Genomic DNA, 17,233 nt, shown 5'->3' on the forward strand with positions numbered 1-17,233 from the left:
AAGGGGCTGACCAGGACAGCTGGGCCCTCCCTGAGCTGTCCTGCTCACTTGGAGCTGGCTGCTCACGACCCCTCTCCCTGCAGAGGCCCAGCGCCGGCCCTACTACGCCGACTACTCCCAGGCACGCCGCTCCATCCACTCTCTGTGCACCAGCCACTACCTGGACCTCTTCATCACCTTTGTCATTGGCCTCAACGTCATCACTATGTCCATGGAGCACTATGACCAGCCCAAGGTGGGCCCAGTGGCACGGCCGCAAGTCCAGCCCAGCTTTGCTGCTGTCCAGCCAAGGGTGTTCTTTAAATACCAGGCCCAAACCCACAGCACCTGCCCAGGAAAGCGCTCCCAGCCTAAGACTGGCTATAAATGTCCTTGGCAAGGGATGGCCTGTGCCCCTCTTGCTCCCTGCATCTGTGTCTCCAGGTCTGTGTTAAAGGGCTCCGGCCCCTAGTTGGGGTGTAGAATGGCAGAGCCTTCCAACAGAAGCAGCTTAGCCTGAGGAACATGCCTTGCTGTGAGGCTGGACACAAGGGTGTGGTGGGGCGAGGGCCTGTGTCCCCCCCAGACTTAGTGGCCTTACCTGGGTGACACTTCTCAGACTTCTTAGGCACCCAGGTCAGCAGAGCTGAGGTCACAGTGGCCAGGCGCAGTTGTAGGCCCTGCACGCTGAGAGGGCCCTTGCTGTGTCAAGCGCCAACTGTATGCCATGCTAGAGATGGGAGACCTGACCGCCCAAGCACATGCTGCAGGGTGTCCTGGGGCTGGGGCCCCATGACCGCAGGAGGCCACTTGAGCAGGTAGAGTCTGCAGGGGCGACTCAGGGCCTTTTCAACAAGCTTGCCCCTCTGTCCCCCAGTCGCTGGACGAGGCCCTCAAGTATTGCAACTACGTGTTCACCATTGTCTTTGTCATTGAGGCTGTGCTGAAGCTGGTGGCCTTTGGGTTCCGGCGGTTCTTCAAGGACAGGTTGGTGGGGCCCCTAGCAGCCCTGAGGCACCCTGGGTTTTCTTGGAGTCCTGGCTGTCCTGGGACAAGTGCAGGTGGCAGGCAGGAGACTCCTGCCCTGGCCCTGAGTGGGCTCTGGGGTGGTGGCCATGCTCAGCTGCGCCCTCTGCTGGCCAGGTGGAACCAGCTGGACCTGGCCATCGTCCTGCTGTCCATCATGGGCATTGCCCTGGAGGAGATTGAAATGAATGCCGCATTACCCATCAACCCCACCATCATCCGCATCATGCGTGTGCTCCGTATCGCCCGTGGTAGGTGTCCACTTGGGGTCCCCTAGACTGTCAGTAGGACCTTCTGATGGTCTCTGAGGCCCGGACGCAGCAGGATGGGCCACTGACAGGTCTGAGTTGCCTGAGATGCCTGCAGCTAACGGGGTAGTCCTGTCTTCCAGACAGGGAGCGCAGGGTTGGTGTCCAGGGTCTTTGGATCATCGGGTGGGGGTCAGCATGACTGCTAACACTCAGCTCCTGACCCTAGTGCTGAAGCTGCTGAAGATGGCCACAGGCATGCGGGCCCTGCTGGACACTGTGGTTCAAGCCCTGCCCCAGGTAGGTCAGGGTCTGGGCACTACCTGAGGGTGGGCATTGTGAACTCTCAAAAGATAAGACCTCGGGGAGGGCCTGGCTCACCATCCCCCTCCTCCCTCACATCCATGTGTGTAGCTCAGCTGAACTGGAGGAGGGGTGCAGGTCACCTGCTTTCACCTGTCTTACGGCAAGAGCAGGGACCAGTACCTTCCCTGACCAGTATACTTTCAGAGGCCAGGGGCCACAGAGCCAGGGAGGGGCTGAGGCCGGTGGGAACCACGGTGAGCCTGATGTGGGTAGAAGACTGGCCCAATGTCCACAATACTGTACCCACAGTCCCACCTGTCCTTTCTGGCCTCAGGCTGAAAGGTACCAGTTGCATGGCCCTGACTACACAGAGTCCAGTCCCCCTGCTCCCCCTGGCCATGGCCCAGCCTACTGGCCATCCACTTCACCACCCATGTGTCCTGCCCTACAGCTGATGACCTAGTGCCCAGTTGCCTGCCTCCTCACCCAACGCCAGCAGCCACCCACTCCCCTGTCTCCCCATGCTTTTTCCAGCCACCTCCCCACCTGTGCCCGACCACCCGCCCCACCAGCCCTCTACCCCCATTAGCAGCATGTTTCACCCCATCTGAGTGACATTCCCAAGTGCTGGTTGGTGCTCCACCCTCTGCCCAGCCACCCATGGGGACAGGAGGGAGGCCCAGGCCTGGCCATACCCAGCCTTGTAGGGTGCTGGAGCAGGTGCTGAGGTGCCAGCTGTTCAGAAGCTGCGGGGCTGCACAGATGCTCCAGGGAGGCAGGGACAAGGCCTCTGGTGGCACTCCTGTCCACTGAGCCTTGGCCCAGGGCCCTGCCATGGGGACCCCAAGGCAAAAGTGGCCCCTGCACAGTGCAAACAAGAGCCCTCAGCAACACCCTGTGGGCCTCAGGAAGAGCACATGCTAGGAAGAGGGTGGACAGCCCCAGGGCAGCGGCTCAGGAGGGGTGGACAGTTGGGCAAGCAGGGTGGGCATGAGCTATGGAGGGTTAGAGACTGGGGGACAGGGAAAGGTCAGGCCAGCTCGGGAGGGGCCGTGGACCTGGGGCCAGAATGGGAGGTCCAGGAGACTCTAGGGCCAGGAGGGTCACAGAGCTCAGGACGGGTCCAGGCCCTGTCTGAGCCCTCACCCCACCTTGCCTGGGCCAAGTGCGGGAGCAGGTCCATGGGCTGGGCCGAGGGCTGACCTTGTTCTGCTTCTCTCTCGTGTAGGTAGGGAACCTTGGCCTTCTTTTCATGCTCCTGTTTTTTATCTATGCTGCCCTGGGAGTGGAGCTGTTTGGGAGGCTAGGTGAGTGTGGCCACGCCACCTACTCCCTACTGGGCACCATCAGTCCCAGGGGGTCAGGAAGGCTCCCTCTTCCTCCACCCACACAGGCTTGCAGCTGGCTCAGGACCCTAGCCCCAACCCAGGCAGGCCACAGACCCCTGGTGTCCTTCCCCCCCTCCCACTGGCCCCTTGAGCCTTTACCCCGTGAGGTCAGCACTAGAGCACGTGCACTGGTGGCTCACTCTGTCCTCCAGAGGTGGCCCCAGGCAGGGCTGTACTTGGGCCTTAGCACACACCAACCTGCTGACCCTCTGTGGCCGCCAGGAAGCAGGTGCTAGCAGTGTGTCCTCTGGATTGTCACTTAAGACTCTGACCCAGTCCAGAGATCTGTCCAGTCTGAACCAGGGCAAGTGGGGATCCTCCAGATCAGCCTCGTCCCTGCTGAGCCTGCACTAGCTGTCCTGCCAGTGCTGGGAGGCTGTGGTGGAGGCTTCCATGCTGACGGGCAGGGTGTCCCCTGACAGAGTGCACTGAGGACAACCCCTGCGAGGGCCTGAGTAGGCACGCCACCTTTGCCAACTTTGGCATGGCTTTCCTCACGCTGTTCCGTGTGTCCACCGGGGACAACTGGAATGGGATCATGAAGGTAAGGCAGGGGCTGCCCCGGGGCCCAGGTGGCCAGGGATAGCGCAGTGACTAGCTGCCTCCGCAGGACACACTGCGGGAGTGTGCGCGTGAGGACAAGCACTGCCTAGGCTACCTGCCCGCACTGTCGCCCCTGTACTTCGTCACCTTCGTGCTGGTGGCCCAGTTCGTGCTGGTCAATGTGGTGGTGGCCGTGCTCATGAAGCACCTGGAGGAGAGCAACAAGGAGGCCCGCGAGGACGCGGAGATGGATGCCGAGCTTGAGCTGGAGATGTCGCAGGGGCCCCCTGCCCATCCCTCACCCCCAGAAAGCCCAGACACAGGCCCAGATGGCCCCACCCTCTTGGCCGTGCGCAAGGTGTCTGTGTCCAGGACACTCTCACTGCCCAACGACAGCTGCATGTTCCGGCCCGTGGCACCCGCCACGGCCCCCCACCCGCACCCCCTGCAGGAGGCCAGGATGGAGACCTACGCGGGCAGTACCCCCTCAGGTGTGACCCCTGGTGGGCCAAGAGGACGGGGCTGGCAGAAGGGAGGCTGGGGTTGGCATGTCGCGGGTGAGGGATGGCGGGGTTGGGGCACAGGACACCTGGTTCAGCTGCGTCCCTGCCCCAGGCTTGGTCACCTCCGCTCACTCGCCGTCCCTGGAGCCTTCTGCCTCCCTGCAGGTCCCATCAGCCACATCCCCACCTGCCAGGGGCAGCGACCCTCAGTGTACCCTGTCCCCCCATGGTGCACCCCACTCCCCCAGCCTCGGTCGGCTGCTCTGCAGACAGGTAGGGACCCTCGTCCCGCAGGCCTGGGGGGCTTCATGGGGTTCCTTCTCCCTTTGATAGGTGGTGCTGAGGCCTAGGGTGAGCAGGTGCTGTGTCCTTAGGCTCAGATTGTTCCATCTGCCCCCTTGGCAGACCTCAGGGCGTCAAGCCAGGTGGTTTATGGTAGCACAATAGTAGACCCCAGCTTATAACTGCAGAGCTGGTCACAGGGCCCAAGAGTCGTCCTCAGTCAATAGCCTTGGGCCCTCACGGTGGCAGAGTGCCGGCTCCTGGGTCCTAGCTGTGCCTGTCCTGCCAAGCCTGACCCACAGCCCCTACCTGTTCTCCCTAGCTCCTGTGGCCAGCAGGAGAACCCCTTGCTGCTTGGGAGCTCTCGGGGTATCCCATCCTCCTGGTGTCTAGATGGGCTGTGAGGCCTGGGCCCCACCCTGTGCCCCTCAGCACATCCTGGACCCTGTGCAGGCTCTGCCCTCGGGAGCTCAGGTCTCCAGGGCTTCCCCTCCACTGATGGCTGCAGTGGACGGCTCTGGTCCCTCAGAGCCTCACAAGTCCCTGCTCACACCAGCAGCTCCCTGCCCCCTCATCTGGCTGGCCAAAGTCCCATTCCTCACCTTGAACTGGTGTCTCTGCAGGAGGCCATGCGCAGAGAGTCGCTGGAAGAGCAGGCTGATGGCCGTGGGGACAGTGCCCCGGAATCCACAGAGTCTTTTGAGAAGAGCCCAGCCAGGCAGGACTCCCTGGGGGGCCCCCCACGCTCCCCACCCTGCTCCCCACGGCCTGCCAGCATTCGCACCCGCAAGCACATGTTCGGACAGCACTGCATCTCCAGCCGGCTGCCGGCCCCTAGTGGAGACGAGGCTGAAGCCTCAGACCCAGCTGACGAGGAGGTCAGCCACATCACCAGCTCTGCCCAGCCCTGGCCCTTGGCCTCAACTCACAGCCTTGCAGCCTCCCCGGTGACCTCCCCTGTGGCCCGAGGGGTGGCAGGCAGCGCACAGGACCTACGCAGGTTCTGCAGTGTGGACACCCAGGGTTTCCTAGACAAGCCAGGCCGGGTGGACATGCAGAGGTGGCCCTCCATGGAGCTGGGCAGCGGGGACAGCCACCTGGATCCAAGGGAGGTCAAGGCCTGGGTCCCTGAGCTCGAGCCAGCCCTGGGGTCACGCAGGAAGAAGAAGATGAGCCCCCCCTGCATTTCTGTGGACCCCCCAATGGAGGACGAGAGCTCTACCCGGCCCCCTGCAGCAGAAGGTGGCAGCAGCACCCTGCGGCGCAGGACCCCATCCTGCGAGGCTGCCCTGCACAGGGACTGCCTGGAGCCCACCGAGGGCCCAGGTGCAGGAGGGGACCCTGCAGCCAAGGCGGAGCGTTGGGGCCAGGCCTGCCGAGCAGAGCATCTAACTGTGCCCAGCTTTGCCTTTGAGCCACTGGATGTGGGGGGCCCCAGTGGAGACCCTTTGCTGGACAGTGACCACAGTGGGACCCCAGAACCCACAGCTTCCTTCTCGGGGGCCACAACATCTCTAGAACCCCATGAAACAGAGCCACCCTCGCCCTCCGGAGATGTCCCACAGAAGGACCAGGGACTATACCTCACGGTTCCCCAAAACCCGCTAAAGAAGGCAGGGTTGCTCCCAGCTACCCCTGCCCTGGGTGACAGTGCAGATGGATCTGTGTAGCTTGGGCTGGTGCACACAGGGCTTTGATCCTGGGACTGGGAGCACCCCACAGAGGGGCGCCCAAGCAGGCCATGAGCAGACCCCAGCTCGCCCCTGCTGTGGATGGAGGGGCCTGGGAAGAATGTCAGAGCAGGGAGAAGGGTGGACACACGTTCACGTGTGGGGAGCAGCCTCTGGGTCCCACAAGCCTCCACCGTGCAGATTCAGTTTGGAGTTTTCCTGAGTTTTGCCACCACTGCCCGAGGTGCTGGGGACAGGGGGAAGACCGGCAGCTCCTCCATGGAGGCCCCACAGCTCTAGCCTCGCAGTCCACGTGACTGTGTAGGGAACACACGCTTGGACCTCTCACCCTAGCAGAAGCCTCACACCCTGAGGCCACTGCAGCCAACCCCACCTTTGCTCAGAGTCTGAGTCCTTTCATCCTTTGTCACCCCCAGTGCACTCCGTTCCCATGTCACTCCCTGCCCTGTCCCCTGAGTGTTCCAGAAACATCCCCGGGACTCTGGGAATGGCCACATCACCAGGGAGACAGAAGCTGCGCAATAAGACACCTGCCCCTTCCCCATGGGGCCCTGTCTATCCAGGATTTTTGGCCTGGGGATTCAGTCCTTTGTTTTGTTCCCTTTGTTTTATAAATCCAGGTTATATGTTGCAATAATCTGATACAGAAAACTCAGCTTCTTAAGGGAAAAGGGAGGGCTGGGAACAAAGCAGAATAAATACTAACTTATTTAACAGAGTTCCTGTTGTGTCAGAGTCAAGGCCTGGAGCTACCAGGGAGGGGTGAGCCAGGTTCTGTGCAGCCAGCACCTGGCCACCAAGATGCAGGAGGCCAGCAGCAGCACCAGGAAGACCAGCAGAAAGAGCCCAGCCAGGAGAGGGGAGTCCTGGGTTTCCCAGCCCCAAGGCCCCCAACTCTGGGGTGAGGAATTCACATGGGAATGTGGCTGTAGGCCCAAGCCGGTAAGGATGGACGCAGCCTCGCCCCCAGCTGACAACACCAGTCTCCAACCAGGTGCCATTCACCTGGTAGGCTAGCAGGCCTCCAGTCATCCTGGAGGGCAGAGCAAGGTAAGGTCCAGTAGTGGTTGGGGGGGAGTCTTGCTGGACTCCAGGCCCCAAGCCCTCCACTGTGCCCTAGGCCCACCTGGCAGGGTATGCCAGCCCCCAGCACACAGCATGTCTGGCCTGATATTGCTGCTATCCATGCTGGGGTAGGCCTGGCTGCAGGTGTCTGTGTCCACCATGCCTCCTACAGGCTTTATGGGGGCGACAGAGGCTCTGGGGATGGGGCAGGTTCAGGGGAGACTGGAGCACCAGCCCCCACACAAGCAGCTGGTTCCTTGGTACATGCACCAAGGTTGGTGAGCAAATTCCCCTCTTCCCGCCAGGGTCCAGAGGATGTCAGGGGGCTCCTCACCTCCCTCTAGCATGTGGTCCCAGCCCGTCACCACCCAACCTATAGGGTGGAAGTCGGCTGAGGCCTTGGGGAGGCAGGCAGGATCTGGCTGCAGAGGGTCACAAGGGGGACCAGTTACACCAAGTCAATGTCCCTGCTAGACGCCGGTGGTCCAGGGGAGTTGGAGTACAGGACAATTCACCTCATGGTGGAGACATTAGGAGACAAAGGTCTTCAGAATTCAAGGATCTGGAAGGGTGGGGTGGATGGGTGTGGTGGCACCCCTGCTGTGAGGGCAGCCAGATGCAGAGGCAAGAAGTCAGTGTCTAGTCCGAATCAGAATCCATGTTCAGCTCATCCCCCTCAAGATTCAGGTACGGAGGATTGATGGCATATTGGGCTCCTGCTGCTTGAGCTAGAAAATATCCAGAGGGGCAGATTGCAGATTTCAGCAGTGGGGAAAGGGAGCCACTCCCCCCCTCCAGGTATACAAAGCCATGCAGAAGCTTCTTCCTGTTGGCTAGGGTCCAGAAACTTCCAAAGTCAGTACCAGTCTGGTGGCCAGGAAGGCCACAGAGCCCTGGGACTGCCTACTGCCCATAGTCCTCCTTGTTGCTGAAGAGGACAGGTTCCAGGCTCAGAAGTGAGTCAAAGGTCAAGAGAAGTCCTCTGCACTGCCAGTGTGCCCACAGGTCTGGACATTCACACTGTCCCCACTCACCCTGGACACACCCAGAGAAGCTGTGGGCAGCAGTGAGCACCCACCACAGCAGAGGCTGGTCTACCATGGCCACACGCCAGTCTGGGCAGCATGGCCCCTCACAATTTGGTCCCCTGTATCTAAAACCTGAGACTGTCCACACCCTGAGCCAAAAGAGAAGGGGTTGCTGCTGGCTCTCCAGAGGCCAGCATCCTGCCTGCTACCACTTCCCCACTGCCCCACCCATCTTCATGGGGGTCTCCCTCTTACAACTTCAGCTCCCCACCTGTTTGCCTCCCTAGAGAAATGACACCCCAGAAGCCCATGTGCTTGTTTCTAAGTACCATGATCCACACATTGTAGCAGGGCCCCTTGGAGCCACAGGGGGCTGCACCAGGGCAGGCACCCCCAGGAATCAAGGGAGGCTCAAATGACAGGAAATAGGAAGACCCAGGCAGCTGGGGGAGGGAGGGAAGGCTGGTTGGCCAACCAGGGATGAGAATCGACAGAGGTGGCATCACATTAACTGGCAACTGTGCCGAATGCCCCCAAATTGTGCGCTGTATCGTGGTTAGAGTCTTCTTGCATAATTTCCCCTCAGATGTTGGTAAAGGCTAAGTCCCTGAGGTCAGCATGCGGGGCCCTCCCTGGCCAGCTCTGGGTCAACTTGAGCTTCCACCTAGTGGCAGCAATAGATGACAACGTGGACAACCAGTGAGATGGGAAACTGGTATAGGCTGGTGGGAATGGCCCCTGCCCAAGCAGGAAAGTCACTGAGGAGGAAGGCGACAGTGTAGCTGATCCAGAGCTGGTGGTGCCTGTGAGCCACAGCTGTGCTGTGAGGCCAAAAGTATCTTCCCAAAGATACAGACTAACCACCCAGGAGAGAGAGGCCCCTTCACAGGGCAGCTCCCCAGCAACCCCTCAGCCAGGACACTCAAGTGCATACTCCAGCATGTGGCATCCGGCACCACCTGTGACAAATACCCTGTCCCCCCTGAGCTTTTCCCACCAGTCCTCCCCTCCACTCCCCACACACCACTTGAGGACATACCTGGCTTCAGGACCTGATGGACACCTTAGGGACAAACAGAAGGACAAGCCTCTGATGAGGGGAGTGTCAGCACGGCAGGCCCAAGAGATGCCCTCCAGGCCCCAGGGTGAGGCTGGGGGTGGAAGTCCCCATCCCAAGCTGAAGCCAAGATCCATCTGGCCTGGCAGGTGGGGCCAGAGCAAATGGGCTGGTGGCCAGTTGTCCTCCAAAGCCCAGGGCAGGCTGAAACCAGCCACAGGCCATAAAGAGCAGCTGAGAGGCACAGCACTGCCCAGCCCCAGCCTAGCTCGCCCCTACAGGTGCCCCTCAAGGGGGAACTTGCCTAGTACCCCCTGACCCTGTGCGCTGGCCCAGGCCTGATGGCCAAGGAGCACACCGGGACCTGAGAGGAAGGGCTCAGCCTCCTGAAGCTCCACACTTCCTGCTGGGGCTGCTGGCTCTCTGTGCCCCAGGACCAGGCATGTGGGGCCAGGACAGTCCTGGGCTTCCCGGCTCCTAGCCCTCTAATTCTGGGGTGAGGACCCCGTTCACATAGGAATGTGGCTGTAGGCCCCAGGCTGGTAAGGATGAGCGCAGCCTCGCCCCAGCTGACCACGCTTTAGCTCTGTGTTTGGTGGCATGTACAGCAGCCCCAGGTGACCAGAGAGTACTGGGGCCACCAACCCAGCCAAGATGCAGACATCCCCCAGCAATGCCACCATCCTCACACCTAGACTGGGACACACACCAGGCACAGCAGGAGGCCACGGGGCTGAGGACTGTGGAGTGTGCACACTGCAGGGACAGGATAGTCGACCATGAGCCCTGGACCTGTAGGCTGGTGGGGGACAGCCACACACCTGTGCCCTGGGCAGGGAGTGAGGAGGAGGAGAACAGGACTACACCAAAGGGCCCACCTGCTCCTGTATCTCCATGTGGACACTACCTAGGGGAACAAGCTTAGTGACACAGAGAGACACAGAGGGACAGGATGGAACGCCGCCATCCCTGCAAACCCGGGCGGTGGATTAGGTCCATACCACCTTCTCCAGGAAGCCCTCCCTGGATCCTGCAGCTCACACCTCCCCAGAGAGCCTCTGGGAGCCCAACCTTTGTAGTTCTCCTCCTGAGGAGAAGACAGCTCAGGACTCGGTGATAACCTGCCCTCCAGGATGTCCTGTCCTCACATCCGTCCTCAGGTCCCATGCCTCCACCACAGATCAGATGGGCAAAGCCCCCCAACTGCCCAGACCATTAAGGGCTTCCTGTCTGGCTGGGGCCTGATGACTGAGCTGATAGGGGCCTCGGGCCCAGCCTGGGACTTTCCCACCCCCCTCCCCAGCCCCATGCACAGGCTGGGGTTGGAGGGCCCCACCAAGATCCCTAGGGCAGGACTCCTCTTAGGAGTGGGGAAACTGAGGCAGGGTGACAGTCATCTGATGGTGAAGCAGGCTGTGTCTGTGCGAGGCCCAGGCTCGGCACCCATCACGCCAGCACCTGGTCCTGGCTGAGGCTCAGGGTGCATGATAAGGGTCTGAGCTGGGATGGTGATGCAAGGAGTGTGTTGGGTGGGGCCCAGCCTCCTCAGATGGACCACACCTGGAAGGTGGCCGCTGGGACAGGGAGTGGGAACTGCCTGGTCAGCACAGCACAGGGAAGTAGGGTGGGGTTCAGGTGTGCCCAGCCCAGGCTGCCATACCCTGGACCCAGCAGCCACACATTACCCAGTGAGGGTGAGGTCCAGGGTCTTCAGGGAGCCAGATCCACTGAGACCTGACCCCCAGGAGGGGACTTCAGGGCCCTCACCTTTCCCAGCTCCATCTTTGGGGACCCCGTTCCCCTTCACGCTGCTGCCTGCAGAGCCCTTGACACCCCAGATCCCAAGCTGTTGTGAAAGACACCCCAATCATCCTGTTGATCCCCTTGGCACCCCTGTGACAGGTGCTGCTTCCTCTCATCTGACACAGGAGTTCAGGGAGGGGGCAGCCTGGTCTTGGCCATGCCCCCACCGTGAAGGGTCAGCTTCCCAAGAAGGCAGGGCATTGGGCTGCATCTGTCTGCAGTGAACCGACCATGTGGACATTGTCCCTGGGGAGGAGCCCTGGATGGTAAAGCCAGGGGCTGGGCCCCAACCCCGTGGCCTGGCCCTGCGATTGGCAGCCCTGTAGGGCCAACGCCCACTTTTATATGTCAACTGTGGCTGGGCTGAGCTGGGCTAAGCTGGGATCCAGGGCCAGATAAGAGTAAGGCCACCCTGCCCTCTCTTCTCTGGGTCTGTCCCCACCCCCATATGTCATCTTTCCTGGGGAACCTTGGTCCTTTGCCCCCACTGTGCACAACCTACAACCTTGCTGAAAGATGTATGAAACACAGGAGGTCACCCCCCGACCTGTGGTGACCCAAGAGAGATGGGCCCTGGGGTGGTGGTGGAGAGGAAAATATCTCCAGGTTTATCTTTTGTTTTTATGATAGGCAGACATCAAGTTTGTCATTGAAAATTAAAACAAAAGGAACACTAAAGAGGGTTAGTACTTCCTTCCTCATGATTCTCACACCTAAAGAGACTGAGGGGCTACCAGAGCAGGGTCAGAAGCAGAAGGGTCCAGATAAGGAACTGGCAGGCCATTCAGATCCCCCAAAAGATCATTCCAGAGATTCCAGAGATTCTGCAGATTAAACCATTATCTTTGTATCTGATAACTGCAAAAAGAGAGAAGCAAATGTTTCTTTAGAAAATTTCTCTGCCAAGGGTAGTGGTGCACACCTACAATCCCAGATCCTTGGGAGGCTGAGGAAAGAGGAATGCAAGATCAAGGCCAGCCTCAGCAACTTTGTGAGACCCTACCTGAAAATTAAAATAAAAAGATCTGGAGAAGTACCTCAGAAGTAGAGCACCCCAGGTTCAATCCCCAGGACCACCACCTACCCCAAAAGTTCCTTCTTGTCCAAAAGTTCTCAGAATCATCCTAAAGGAGGGTACCGTTTGTTTACAAGCATGAGCATGTCTAAATACACGATGCACACAGGGCCTGGGAGCAACCAAAGCACTCGCCAAGGACCAACTGACATGTCTATTCTGCAACCTCAATGTGGACAGTGGGTCAGAAGCCAGAGCCCCTCCCCAGCAAAGGAAAGGGTCAGTGCCAAACAGAGGGTCCCCAGTAGGCACACCTGGGCCCCACCTGTCCCCGAGCTCTCATATGTGTACTGTTTATGGGAGGAAGGGGCCAGCTCATGGTCTGCACACGACATACTGTGTGCCTGGACAGAAGGCAGGGTTGGACATCTGGGGAACCCAGCAGCCCGGCCAGGAGCCAGGAAGAATCACCCGGAGCTTATGGAGCCTAATCCCAGGAGACTGGATGACATGCAACCCAGCCTGACAGCAGCACAGAACAGGAGTGCCACAGGGAAGGGCGCAAGGCCAGGGTGAAGGCAGAGCCCTCAGGGCGCCAGCTCAAGCCTAGAGGGGGACAATGGAGCTCACAGCCCCACCAGGACCCAGGTGTGGAGCAAGGCCCCTTGCAAGAAACCACTGCCCTCTTTCATAATCATAAAAACACAATAAACCTTACAGGAGGGTTTCTGACACTGCGTGTACAGAAGACGGAAGGAAGGATGAGGAGGCACAGGTGGGTTGCTATGCCCATGAACATGTATGCAGACCCAACAGGAGGAGAAGGCACCCTGTGCCCAGCCACTGCCCTCACCAAAACTGCAGATGCTGGGCACCTTACATGTCTGGACAGCTCAGCCTCCCAGTCCTGAGGGCCTGGAGTCGGAAACCCCAAAGCCCATCTGCAGCAGCTGGACAAGGCTGCCACGCAGGGCCCTGCATGGCAGGGAGAAGGAATGACTCCTGCTGCACTCAGCTGTCACAGGGGCAGCACTCAGGGTGGGAGCAAGCCCTGGAGGTGCTCCAAGCAGACCAGAGAACACTGGAGCTACACAGAGGCACCTTCCATGGGGTTAGGATGTGGAGAGGAGGGTGGGGCTGAGCTCTGCAGCTGCCCATGCTCTCTCCACCTGGCCCCGGGTGCTCTCTGTCCTCTACCTTTCTCCCTTCAGCTGCCCACGTTGTTCTACCTCCCACACCACACAGAAACAAACCTGTGAGCAGGGCACTGTGGCGCACACCTGTAATTGAGTCTGAGGCAGGAGGATTGGAAGTTCAAAGCCAGCCTCAGCAAAAGTGAGGCCCTAAGCAACTCAGTGAGACCCTGTCTCTAAAGAAAATGCAAAATAGGGCTGGGGATGTGGGTCAGTGTGCCCTTGAGTTTAATCCCTGCTACCCATCCCCTGGAAAAAAGAAAAAAAAGAAACAATTTTGTGCGGAAGAGAAGCAGGCCTAGGGACAGGCATTGGTGAGGAGGCCCTACTCACGACCACAGACCAAGTCTCGGGGCCACGAACCCCATAGCTACAGCCACTGCACCCAGTCACTACCTGGACCCCTTTCTTCCCTAGAGATGCCCTTAGCAAAAAATAAACAGTGACCACCATGATGCATTCTCTGCGCTTTAATGAGACACAGCAGCCAGGAGAATTAGTACCTGCCACCTACAGGCTGGGAGGCAGGTAGACGGGTCCACAGGGCTGGGGTAGGGGGATTGGGAAGGTGGGGTGATGCCACCTGGGAAGGAAACAGTGTGCTGAGGCAGGAGAGGACTAGTGATGCTCTGATCAGGGTGGCAACCCTGCCAACCTGGCTCAGGGGACCTTGGGGACGTAGCGGTGGATCCAGTCCAAGTAGTGGGTAAGACGGGTGTAGATGCCTGGCCGGTTGGCTTGAGCACAGCCTTCACCCCAGCTGACCACGCCCGCCTGCAGCCAGGCACCCTTCACCTCGCAGACCAGGGGCCCTCCAGAGTCACCCTGGAGAGAACAAGAGTCAGTGCCTGGGGCAAGGCCCACGTCGGGGGTACGGGGGACAAGGGCCCACCTGGCAGGAGTCGTGCCCTTTGTCCCCAGCACACAGCATGTCATCACGGACAATGCGAACGCTGTCCCCTGTGTAGAGCCCTGTGTGGTACTGTGCGTCACAAAGGTGGTTTTCCACAATCGGGACTTTCACCTGCTGCAGGGGAAACGGTGGTGGGAGGGACACTGCCGTGAAAGAAGAGGGAGCAGCCTCAGGAGGGGGTCGATCAGCGCCCTTCCCTGTTCCACAAAGGGAACCCCCAAGGCTGGGACCATGGTGTGGTCTCGTGCCCCTTCTGCCCAAGCCCTCAGCTGTCCCAGCTACCCACCACCATCATGCACATCGCCCCAGCCTGTCACCCAGCACGGTGTCCCTGAGGGGAACTTCTCCGAGGCAGGGGGCAGGGAGATGGGGTGAACATGGCTGGAGATGTTCACAGGATCCTTGAGCTCCAGGAGGGCAATGTCCGCCCCGTCCTCCACAATATAGTAGTTGGGGTGAGGGATGATCCTGCTGATGGGCAGCAGCTGGTCTCGGTAGTAAAGGTGCTGCTGGCGAAGCTGTACCCGGAAGAACTCTGGGCTTCTTTTTTCTCTGGGAAAGGAGAGTCCTGCTCAGAAGGACGAAGTGGCCCCAACATCACACCCTCCAGAGCATCTGGGGCCACAGGGTGAACCAGGCCCTCACCCCTCCCCGCAGGCCCATGGAGACTCACGGTCCCACGCAGTGAGCAGCAGTCAGCACCCACTGTGGGTGGATGAGGGAGCCTCCACACGAATGCATCCAGTAACTTTCGTACAATCTCAGGCTCACTTGCCAGGGCCACTTGTTTTCAGGGGCCTCCTCTCCTCCCACGATGCCCACTTGCTCCAAAGCTGGGCCTGGGGCAAGGGCAGGGACCACCCTCAGCACCAGGGTGCAGCCCACCCTGGATCAGCCCTCCCCTGCCTGGGACAATGCTGGGCTTCTCAGAGTCCACCTGCCCCAGCCTGTGCAGCCGGGAGTAGGGGGCAGGGGACAGGGGAGAGAAAAAGGGCAGGCCTAGGGCAGGACTCACCTGGGGCCCCATGGACTATGCTGAACAGAAGAGGCAGTGCCAGCACCAGCAGATTCAGCATCTGGAAGGAGTAAAGAGGGGGCAATTGGACCCAGACGAATCCAGTTGGCGGAGCATGGAGCAGAATGGAGCCAGGGCCCTTGTGGATCAGAGCACTGGCCCAGAAAAGGGGTCCGGGGTCTCAGGGATCCAGGCATGGGGCACATAGATGTCAGGGGCTCTGAGTGGGGGACACTCACCCTGGCCAGTCCCTGTTCTCCTCTACACAGCCAGCTCCCCTCCATTTATTCTTCCAAACCAGGCTAGAGTCAGAGGGCCCTCCACCTCCAATCCAGATGTGGAGGAAGTAGATGACTCAGACCCAGGGCCACCATGTGACACATGCCCCCACACCAAGATGTCCATCTGATGTCCACAGGCCTTAACGTTGGGATGCACAGGCAACCACAATACCACCCCCAGGGTGGGATGCTGGCTTCTCAGGCTCTGCCCCAGTGGGAGCATAGGGATGAGAGGGCTCCAGTCTGCTCAGGGTCTGCCAGGTCCCCTGTGTATGGGGGCTCCTAGATGGCCCCTGCCATAGGCTGGGCACTGAGAATTGAGGGTCCATCTCTCAGCTGCTGGATCTCTAGCACCAGAATGGCAACACCTCCCAGCTGTCAGGACTGGGCTCTTGTCCCCTCCTGCCCAGGCACAGAGGACTCCCTAGGAGGCCTCAGGAACAGTGGCATTCAGGGACCATTGCTGTCCTACCCAACATGCTTCCCCAAGATGAATGCAGGGCATAAGTCCATGTCTGTGGGCCACCCTCAAAGGAGCAGTGCACAGGATGGCACTCTCACCCCTCCCAAGTTCTCCCTCTCACCCCACCCAAGTTCTGATCCCATAGGAATTGGGCACAGCCCTCTGAGATTCAACTTGATGGACGGTCACAGACCACCATGAGTCTGGGGCAGAAAGGGGATATGGTGCTCCACATCAAACTGGCTCCACAGAAGAATCCCGCAGGGTGGTTTCCTGCCTTATCTGTGCAGCTCTACTGTCTAGAGGCTACCTGATTATCTCTGCCTCCATGTCAGAGCAGGATAGCAGAAGAGGCCCGCAGCCAGCAGTCCTCCCCTAAACCTCTCCTGCACCCCCCGCCAGGTCCAGGGATGATAACTGTTCTGCCTGTCCCTATGCCCCTCCTCCTGACACTGCTGCTCATGGGGTCCCAGGTGGGCTACCTCCTCACCTAGGACTCTGGGACCCCCGACCTTTGTCTGCCTCACTGCTACTTCTGGGCCCTCAGCAGAGGGCAGTGCAGGCCCTGCCCCCATCCTGCCCTCTGCAACCCCAGGAACAGCATGGGACCAGCAGGGGCTTTCCTGCTCAGTGACCTGGCTTCCACTCCTTCTCTAACAAACTCCCAAGCCCTGTCAAGGGCTGGCAAGATGGAACCACAGGAGCCCACAGGGGGCGAGAGAGTGAACAGGGGTGGCTGGACACACAGAGGACAGGGGCTGCGGGCACCACTGAGTCAGGGGCTCTGGACCCTTGTCCTCCAAGGGATGTTCCACTTGGCTTAGGCCTGGGAGGTGGACCAGTCAATAGCTGTGAGGGGGCTGGGGATGTGGCTCTAGCAGTGGCACGCTTGCCTGGCATGTATGCGGCCTGAGTTTCATACTCCGCACCACATACAAAGTTGTTGTGTCTGCCTAAAACTAAAAATTAAATATTAAAATTCTCTCTATCTCCCCCTCTCCCTCTCCCTCTCTCCCTATCTCCCTATCTCTTAAAAAAAATAGCTGTGAGGGTGAGTTCCCTGTGTTTGGCTGTCACTGGGCCTATCAAGGGCTAGAGGTGATATAGCCTCTGGTCTATCTGCTGGGAGCCCAGGGTGGGTGAGCAGTGTCTGCTGCCTGGGACCTAAGCATCCTCCACTGGAGGACAGCCACTGGTCTTAGGGTCACTGGAAGTGACGCCCTCCCAGAGAGGGACTCAGTCACTCTCCCCAACACGTGTGAACCTGGCTGGGATGCAGGCCAGCCCCACCACCATTCCCTGGGAGGGGGCTCATCCTCCTCACCTCTCCTCTGCGGGAGGCTGTTCTACTGGAGGTGGGATTGTTGACAGAACTAACTGGTAGTGCAGATGCAAAGGGACAACATGGGCAGAAAGCCAGGTGGGGGGAGGGGG

General features: G+C 59.8%; 2 protein-coding genes across 8 annotated transcripts in view; one reads left to right on the forward strand and one right to left on the reverse strand.

Moving 5' to 3' along the window:
* The window catches only part of Cacna1h (calcium voltage-gated channel subunit alpha1 H), a 53,828-nt gene extending 47,144 nt beyond the window's left edge, over positions 1-6,684 (forward strand). For 4 of the 7 annotated variants that reach the window (XM_078024391.1, XM_078024392.1, XM_078024394.1 and 1 more), the window contains 9 exons: positions 84-235; positions 857-966; positions 1,123-1,256; positions 1,483-1,553; positions 2,788-2,866; positions 3,370-3,491; positions 3,558-3,981; positions 4,106-4,266; positions 4,899-6,684. In XM_078024391.1, the coding sequence (XP_077880517.1) occupies positions 84-235; positions 857-966; positions 1,123-1,256; positions 1,483-1,553; positions 2,788-2,866; positions 3,370-3,491; positions 3,558-3,981; positions 4,106-4,266; positions 4,899-5,945 (2,300 nt within the window). In that variant the 3' untranslated portion in view covers positions 5,946-6,684. Of the gene's footprint in view, positions 1-83; positions 236-856; positions 967-1,122; positions 1,257-1,482; positions 1,554-2,787; positions 2,867-3,369; positions 3,492-3,557; positions 3,982-4,105; positions 4,267-4,898 lie in introns of those variants that run through there. The other 3 variants (XM_078024395.1, XM_078024396.1, XR_013427070.1) reach the window with 3 other exon arrangements.
* A 7,634-nt stretch (positions 6,685-14,318) lies between these two features.
* On the reverse strand, positions 14,319-16,374 carry LOC110596871 (tryptase). Its single transcript, XM_078024731.1, has 4 exons — positions 16,282-16,374; positions 15,056-15,116; positions 14,714-14,879; positions 14,319-14,592 (listed from the first exon to the last, which is right to left on the reverse strand). The coding sequence occupies exons 1-4, from the start codon at positions 16,372-16,374 to the stop codon at positions 14,319-14,321; spliced, it is 594 nt and encodes a 197-aa protein (XP_077880857.1).
* Between the last annotated feature and the right edge of the window lie 859 nt (positions 16,375-17,233).

The sequence above is a fragment of the Ictidomys tridecemlineatus genome, chromosome 10, assembly GCF_052094955.1.
Source record: "Ictidomys tridecemlineatus isolate mIctTri1 chromosome 10, mIctTri1.hap1, whole genome shotgun sequence".
NCBI classification, from domain to species: domain Eukaryota; kingdom Metazoa; phylum Chordata; class Mammalia; order Rodentia; family Sciuridae; genus Ictidomys; species Ictidomys tridecemlineatus.